General features: G+C 33.3%; 1 protein-coding gene and 1 long non-coding RNA gene across 2 annotated transcripts; both read left to right on the top strand.

The window, feature by feature from the left end:
• The first annotated feature begins 763 nt into the window (after nucleotides 1-763).
• On the top strand, nucleotides 764-1,330 carry LOC114924983 (uncharacterized). The gene has a single exon (XM_029291235.1). It carries the CDS (start codon nucleotides 764-766, stop codon nucleotides 1,328-1,330), a length of 567 nt encoding a protein of 188 aa, XP_029147068.1.
• Nucleotides 1,331-6,531: 5,201 nt separating this feature from the next.
• Nucleotides 6,532-8,592, top strand: LOC140178158 (uncharacterized). Its single transcript, XR_011870401.1, has 2 exons — nucleotides 6,532-6,909; nucleotides 7,627-8,592. It is a non-coding gene; the product is annotated as an uncharacterized lncRNA (long non-coding RNA).
• The last annotated feature ends 860 nt before the right edge of the window (nucleotides 8,593-9,452 follow it).

Here is a 9,452-nt window from a genome sequence, read left to right as displayed (position 1 = left end):
ATGTGATATCGGCATTCGTTATGCCAATGGTTAGGGCTGATGCATCCGTCAGCATCAAGGTGCTCCTAAATGCCATCGCCGCACACTTTGGGTTTAGGCCGACTTACAGGAGGGTCTGGTTGGCGAAGCAGAAGGCTGTTTTCCTCATCTATGGTGACTGGGATGAGTCGTACAATGAGCTCCCAAGGTGGGTGTTAGGAGTCCGGTTGACTATGCCTGGTACTGTTGCTGTGCTGAGGACGAGCCTTGTTCGTGTCGGTGGACAGGTGGACGAGTCTCGAGCTTATTTTCACAGACTATTCTGGACCTTTTCCCCATGCATCGAGGCATTCCGTCATTGCAAGCCCCTAGTTAGTATTGACGGAACCCATCTGTATGGCAAGTATGGGGGAACGTTGCTTGTCGCGATTGCACAGGACGGGAACTCCAACATACTCCCCGTCGCCTTCGCATTAGTTGAGGGTGAGAATGCTGAGTCGTGGTCTTTCTTTCTCTCCCACCTGCGTGAGCATGTGACACCGCAGCCGGGTCTGCTGGTTATCTCGGACAGGCATAACGGCATCAAGGCCGCCCTTGAGGCTCCTGACGGAGGCTGGTTACCTCTATCTGCATACCGGGCCTTCTGCATTCGACATGTTGCGGCAAATTTTGCCCTCACCTTCAAGGGCAAAGACGAAGGAGGCTACTCGTGAATGCGACGTACGCTAAGACCGAGGTTGAGTTCTAGTACTGGTTTGATATTCTTAGGTCCGAAGACCCGGCGATGTGTGACTGGGCTAACCGGATTGAGTATTCCTTGTGGACCCAGCATTGTGATGAAGGGCGTAGATTCGGACACATGACGACGGATATATCTGAGTGTGTGAACTCGATCCTCAAGGGCGTCAGAAACCTTCCTGTGTGCTCCCTAGTGAAGGAAACATATGGAAGGTTGGCCGAGTTATTTGTTCGCAAAAGGAGGGAGGCTGAGGCGCAGATGGGAACCGGACAACAATTTAGTCAGCACTTGGTGAAGTGTATAGAGGCCAACTTGAAGACGGCTAGGTGCTTCACGGTTACCGTGTACGACAGGGATAACTCCGAGTTCACCGTCGCAGAGACAACTCCGACTGGTTCTTTCTCACTGGGTACCTACAGAGTCTCGCTTGCATCTCGCACATGTGACTGCGGATACTTCCAGGCACTTCATTTTCCGTGTCCCCACGCACTGGCATGCTGTGCCTACTCACGGCTTACATGGGAGCCTTATGTCCACCAGGTGTATCGTCTTAGTTTGGTCTTCAGTGTCTATCAGATGGGTTTTACACCTCCCATTCCGGATGGTTTCTAGCCACCATATGACGGGCCGACTGTCATCCCTGACCCCAATAAGAGGCGTGCGAGAGAGGGTCGTCCCAGGTCCACTCGGATACGGACCAATATGGACGAGGCTGATCCGAACCGGCCAAAGAGATGTGGGCTTTGTCGGCAGCCCGGCCACACACGTCGGAGTTGCCCACAGCTCGGAGGCGCAGAGCACACACGGGGACATGATTAGATGTATTAGCGGCTTTGGTACTTTTGTTATTTCAATTTAGCTTTTAGATTCCGCAATTATCGGTTTTCTTACTTGTGCTTGGTGACGCATAAAATTTGTTAACGTCACTGCGATGTACCTCGAATGGATTTTTACTTAATGAATATGTTCTGCCACCGCAGTTTTAAACGAAATGTTTCTCTAAGGCACACCGGCAAAAAAAAAATGTAGGACTCTTATTAAGATATGATGCGGAAACTATGTTCGTAACTTAAGTTCCTTCCTGTGACTTAATTCATAGTAATTCGAACCATCCTATTTCGAATTACTTGGTAAAGTTATGCTCATTGTAATTCGAACCTATTAGGTTCGAATTATTAACTTATGGTTCGAACCTATTTGGTTCGAATTATGTGGAAGGTGAGTTCGAACCTATTTGGTTTGAACTATATAGAAATGCCACTTGGTGGATTGCTGAAACAGAATTTGCTTTGGCTTATTTGTGTCAAATTGATCTCCCTTTGACTTGTTTAGGTTTTTTACCCGAAATTTAATTTAGGAGTCAAGCCTTGCATTTCAAAAACTAAATTAAATATTAACTCAAAAAATATTAGAGCTAATATTTTTTTATTAATATTAACTAAAAATTTAAGTTAATACTTTATTTTTAATTTTAAAATTTAATATATTTTATTAATTAAATATTAACTAAAAATAATAAATTTTATTGATTATACCAAATATATAATTAATTATTAGGGCAAATCACTATATTAAACCAAGAGAAGAAAAAATTTACGCAAATAAACCAAATAAAAAATTGCTTCATGAATCTACCAATAGCCATTTTTATATAGTTCGAATTTACTCAATTCGAACTCCATTTACATATAATTCGAATCATATTGATTCGAATTATACGAACACGCACGCACACACTAATTCGAATCAACCTGATTCGAATTACACACATACAGTAATTCGAATCAGGTTGATTCGAATTACACCCTGATTTATTAAAAAAATTAATAATTTATTAAAAAAATTTATTAAAAAAAATAATAATTTAAAAATTAAAAAATATATATTTTATTTCATACATTAAAAAAAAGCTAACAAAATATTTAATTACGAGACTTCTTTAAAATATTAATGAGCTATTAATTCGAATTCTATACAATACACTTTTGTCCATTTTTAATAGCTCATAAATATTTTTTAATAAATTTTTTTAATGAATTTATTTAAATTATACTACAAAAAATATTTTATTCTATGCAAAACAATTTTAAAAAAATGGCTTAAAAAATGTTAGGAGTGCTATAAAAATTTGTAATGTTCTAATGACTTAGGTAAATACATGCATGTACTCAAATTTTAAATAAAGTACTCTACATAGTCAATAATAATTTAAAAATTAAAGAAAATATTTTATTCCATACAAAACAAATAAAAATATATTTTATTTATTTTTTCACACATATTTTCTGTCATTATATTGCTATTGGAATCCTCATATATTTCTAATTTCTCAACCTAACCTTCACAAATTCTAACACAATCTTCATATAATTTTACTTGAGATATGTGTCTCATTTTTTGTGATTTGTATAAGTGAATCAATATATATAAATGGGTAATAGACGTATCAGTACAAGTTTTATTATTGACTAATGATAACTCTATTTATATTAATATAGAGAGTAAATTAAATAAATATTTAAATTATTGGTCTCTAAAATTTGAAATAAAATATTATTCTTCGTTATAAATATGTTTATTATATTTTTTTAATTTTTAAAAGCTGTTTTACCAAATACAATTATAGTACTTGTGCTTGTTAAAAGCTATTTTTAATGTGATTTTACACAATTATATGGTGAGCAATTCGAATTTTATACAATACTCTTCTGCACATTCTTGATAGCTCATGAATATTTTTTAATAAATTTATTTAAATTATACCACAAAAAATAATTTATTGTATGCAAAATAATTTAAAAAACATTTTTTAAGCCATTTTTTAAAATTATTTTGCATAGAATAAAATATTTTTTGTAGTATAATTTAAATAAATTCATTAAAAAAATTTATTAGAATTTGTTACGAAAATGGAGTAATTCGAATCAATATGATTCGAACTTTCCCTTGTTACGTGATGCATGTAATTCGAATTGACTAAATTCGAATTATGGTTGTCTAATTCGACCTTACTTGATTTAAACTACTTGTACGTTTGGGTTGGTCATAATTCGATCTAGGTTGATTCGAATTATGAAGAAATATAATTCGAATTTAGTTGATTCGAATTACATTATAGTGTACTCTGGTTGATTGATAAATAAAATTTTTGTTTGGCTTATTTGCGTAATATCAATCTCCCCTTAGCATATATGTGTTTTTTACCCTAATTATTATTGTACATATTAAATGCTACTCTTATATATATATTAAGAGAATTTTATTATTATTACTAAAATAACTTATCATCCGATCCAATTCTTAAGTAACATAATTTTAGAAAACTGCACACAAATAAAATAAAAAGTCTAATAATATAAAATAAGTAGTACACTTTTTTATAAGAGTAAATTATTATTTTTATCTACGAAAATTTTTGCTGATATATTTATTCAAAGAAGAAGGAAATTACCATTTATATCCATGAAATATGGGTTTTGCATAATAAAATTATTCAAATACAAAAAAATCATCTAAAATTCCTAAATTACCCTTATCTTCACCACCTACTTTCATTTTTAACTACCACCATCATTGTCGCCATCCAAAATCTGCAAGCTTCTTGGACCGATTAGCGTAAAACGACGTTGTAGCGGAAAGGTACGGCTTCGTCATTGCCACTGCCGCCTAACTTCAACAGGCGCTTCCATCTCCGAAAACAAGCCTTAATTTGTGATTTTGAACTCCACATGTTCTACAAGTGTACTATAGTATGAATTTGTGCTGCATTATAGAAATTAGAAATTCAATCAGTACTGCAAACTAAAGTAAAGAGATAAATAAAAATGTGAAATTGGATCAGTAGAGCAAGAGAGAGAAAGTTTGAGTGGGTGAAGAATAGCATAGCATTGTTGGTAGTGACTAATTCCTTCTTCTCCATTTCCAAATCCAAAACCCTAACTTTCATCATTGTCGTTAGTTTCTTACCCTATCGCACTACTTCGCTATTCCACTCAGAGCCCCAAATTTCCCACTCTGCAACCACCAACCCAAAATTTTCGCAGAATTTTGTTCTGATTCCAACAATACCCTAGTATTGAGCAATATCAACAAATACCATGAACATGAAAGGATTATCGCTAATCTGCGCTCTTTAAACACTGTCGAGGAGGATGATCAAGGCAACCGCATAGGCTACATCAAGGGCAAATACTGCCTCAGTATTAATTTAACCCATTTTCAATTTTCATTCTCTAAATTCAATTCGGTGAAGCTTTTTCAATCACTTCTTGAACGGTCTCGATCCGCCTTCGAACTCAGAATTCCCGACGTAGGTTGGACCAAGTTGAAGTGTGCTATAAAAGAGTCGGTTGTGGTTGCCACTGGAAGAGTTTCACGCGATGGGGTAATTGGATTTTCGACAAAAAACATAGGGAGATACAGAGCAAGAGAAGACTAAAGCCGGCGTGTTAATGTCATTGTTTTTGGAACGTTCGTCGGAGGCATGAGAGGCATTTTGAGTGATGGTGGTAATTGGGGTTTAGGGTGGTGGTGAGAAAGAGTTTGGGTGGTGGTGGAGTTTGGAATTGAAAAAGTGGTAGTGTGGAGTAAGAGGAAAAATTAGTGATAGGTTATATTAGAGGATAATTTAAGAATTTTAAATAATTTTTTTGAATTTGGATAGTTTTGTTAGTAAAAATTTATGTTTTATGGGTACAAATAATAATTTTCTTCTTTTATGAATAAATAAGTTAACGTTTTCAACTTTTGTGGATAAAAATAATAATTTACTATTTTTATAAAATACTAACATATGTTTTAAAATCATTCATGTTTTTTCATTTTCTAATTTTTGTGATTGGCTTTCCATAACTCGCTACTTTTTATTATTATTATTATTATTATTATTATTATTATTATTATTATTATTATTATTGATGTTGTTGTTGTTCCAGCAGGATCGAACGAGCAAAGCATATCTCACGAGTATGAGCATATATACATAATGTTGAACAAAACACGGAGTTAAAAGAACGAGAATGCAAACACCTCCATCATTCTAATTAATGATAGAATAATATTAATTAGCTTTACTTTTAGAGTCCAATTTTAATGTTGTTTTTAACTTAAAATTACTTTAAATTTATCTCTGAACGATCGTCTTTGAAATATTTTCTAATAACAAAATGATAACGTAATTGAATAGGAGCTATACTAGAAACTACACTAAATTAGTAAAATGTTGTCATTTTATTTTTGATGTCCAAATAGAACATAAACAACATTATTTAAAGTATTTAATCCCTTAAAATACTCTAAAAGAGGCCATTTATATTTTATTTAAGTGTAAAAAATAAAACAGTAATATTTTACCAATTCAATATAATTTTCAATGTGACTTTCGTCCAACTACATTATTTTTCTATCATTGAAAAATATCTAAAAAATGACTAATGTTAAATTTAAAAATAAATTTAAGACAATTTTAAATTCAAAAATATAATATGAAAATTTCACTACAAATTCAAAATCACTTTAAATATTAACTTTTATTTTTATACAAATATAAATACAGTCAAATGGAAATAGATAGCTTGAAATTCCTTTCAACATATATATTCTTTATGCATATATATTCTATTCACGAACTATTTTGGCCACAATTTTATCTTTTCCCTTCAAAGAATACTAATTGTAATTAGCGAAAGATTCACTTAGGTGGCACTACCTTGGCCAGGAATGTTATTTAATTATTTTAACTAAACAAAATATGATCCATATGTCTTTTTATTTATTTATATTTTTAATAGCATCATATGAATTAGCCACCTACCGTCCCAAAACAATCATATAGAATAATTAGTATTCAAAATTTTAATGTTCTGAAATAGTAGTTTATTCTTCTATTTATTATTCTAAATCACTAGATTTTCTCCTCTAACTTCTCTAGATACATATATTTCATTCACAAGAGACAACACAAGATAATACATGTTTATTCATCTAAGAATAGATACATGCATGCTGACTTGCTCAATTTAAAAATGAATTATCTATCTATAAGGAGTGTTGAGCCATTCCTCTGGTACAAGCTGAGTCCATGTGACATGCATAGTTGCATACAGGGGACATGGCTTTGATTGTAGCTAGAGTACTGCCGCAGGTCTTCGCAGAGATTTTGTTGCCGCGTAGCCCTTACCACAAGGCACAAGGTAAACAAATAAGCAAACAATAATAATGTCACTTGTTTAAAGTAAATTATGCTAATTTTGGGTAAATCACTTGTTTAAAGCATCTCACATTTAATATTACTGAATTGTCTTGTTTAGATTTTCGACACAAAAATATTATACAAATTAATTTAAAAACCAATTTAGTACATAAACATAGTAAATCGTTGTAAGCCAAATCGATTTATCCTCTATATAAATCGGTCTTGATCAAAACAATTTAGTAGGATATAGTTAAATCGGTTTAGTAAAATCTGATTTGCATAAAAAAAATTCTAAATAAAACAGTTTTAACTTAAACCGATTTAGTAAAAGTGAAAATACAGGCTTAAATCGAATTAAACCAAAACAATTTAATAGAATGACGATGTCTATAAATAAATGAAACCATATTATGTGTGACATTTGTGTGATTTTTAAATGTCTGATGAGAATTACTTAATACTAGTTCATTATAAAAAAAATTAAAAAAAAAAATTTTGTAGTAAAGATCTGCTTAATGTCTTCTCTGTCCATCGATATTGCAGAATTATAAAATGTTATATTATAGAAATTTGGAATTTGTGGAATAAAGCGAGTAAAATAGTTGTTTTACAAGATTTCTATTACTATTTACAAAGATTTTGTGAAGTAATTCTTTTGTGATAAAAAAAGATGATGACTTGTAAGTGTTGTTTCATTGTGACAAAAATTTTTGAGGTGAGATTGCTCGAGTTGTATACGAAATTTGGAAATGTGGTTAGAAGTTCTGGAGGATCAACTCCAAATCTTCAATCTATCGTTTGAGGTGGAGCTTCCATTTCAAGGTCTCTAATTACACCGGATGCAGTATGATAAACCCATATTTTATGATATATTTTGTGCTTAATTTGAGTGATTTATTCAACCCTTCACCCACTTATTCATATTAATTGTATGGTTTTACTTCTCCTTCCTTATTATGTGATGTATGTGAAAAACATGTTTCCTATGCTTTAAAATTAGTTATTTTAATTACCTTTATTTCCATTCGATGCCGTGATTAGTGTGTTGAGTAGTTTCAGATCTTCTAAGGCAGGAATGACCAAAGGATGGAAAGAAAACATACAAAAATGGAAGAAAAGCACAAAACGGAGTCCTTGAAGAAACTGGCATCCACGTGATCGCATGGACGACGCGATCGCGTGCCAAGCGCGAATCAACAGCGACGCGGCCGCATGACTAACGCGACCGCGCGCCTTAAGCAGAACGAATATGACGCGGTCGCATGACTGACGCGACCGCGTGGCAAGGAAAAGCTCCGAACGACGTGACCGCGTGACCCACGCGGACGCGTGACAGAGGCCACGCACCAGAAATTGCAGAAAACGCTCCAGCGATTTCTGAAGCCCTTTTTGGCCCAAATCCAAGTCCAGAAGGCATAGACCAAAGGTTATGAAGTGAGGGAATGCATCCATTCAGGAGAGCTCGCCAATTTTTACTTTCCATGAATTAGATTTAGTTTAGAGAGAGATTCTCTCTCTCTTTAGGATTAGGATTTAGATTTAGGATTTTTATTCACTTTCAGGATTATCTCTTTTGATCAGGTTCAATATTCTTTTTATTTACTTTTGCAAGCTACTTTATGAACCCTTTCATGTTGCAGATTACTCTTTTATTAATGCTATTTGAGGTATTTCAGTTTAATATTGATTACTCTTATTCATGCTATTGTTATTTTTACTCTGAAGACATTTTTATTCCAAGTAGATTTATTTTTCTCCTTTTGGTCTTGGTTAAGAAATCAATAACTCAGGAGTTATCCAATTCAACAGCATAATTGATAATTGTTATCTTTGTTAATTGCATTGAACTTCCATAATCCCAATCTTTTCTTAGGAAATAAATAGGATTCGAAGATCAAACCAATTAATCCCTTGACCTTCCTTTATCTTAGTAAAGGTTAACAAAGTGGAATTAGGATTCAACCATCATCATCATTGATAAGGATAGCTAGGATAGGACCTCTAATTTCTCATACCTTACCAAGAGTTGCTTTACAGTATTTATCTATTTTCAATTGCCATTTAATTTACTTGTCATTAAATTACTCGTTCCTCATTCTTGAAACCCCAATTTTACAATCTCAATAACCAATAATAAGAACATACTTCCCTGCAGTTCCTTGAGAAGACGCCCGAGGTTTAAATACCCGGTTATCAATTTTAAAAGGGGTTTGCTACTTGTGACAACCAAAACATTTGTATGAAAGGACTTTTACTTGCAACGAGGATCTATCCACAAATTTCTAGACCACGCAAAAGTTCTCTCATCAAAATGGCGCCGATGCCGGGGAACTGCTAACGTGTGCCTTATTATTGGTTATTGTAAATATTTTTCTTTTGCTTGTTTATTTATTTTTATTTTTCCTTTTTAATTTTATTTGCTACTATGAATTCTCACCCCTCTCGCTTTGAGTTTGGGTCTAACTTTGTTGAAGGAAATAGAAGTTACAGCAGGAATATGCATCAAGGTCAAACCAATCAAGGATGGATGGAGCCAAGAGG

Source organism: Arachis hypogaea, chromosome 13, assembly GCF_003086295.3.
Source record: "Arachis hypogaea cultivar Tifrunner chromosome 13, arahy.Tifrunner.gnm2.J5K5, whole genome shotgun sequence".
Classification (NCBI taxonomy): domain Eukaryota; kingdom Viridiplantae; phylum Streptophyta; class Magnoliopsida; order Fabales; family Fabaceae; genus Arachis; species Arachis hypogaea.
Note: the sequence above shows the minus strand (reverse complement) of the source record. Positions and strands in the feature narration are given on the sequence as shown.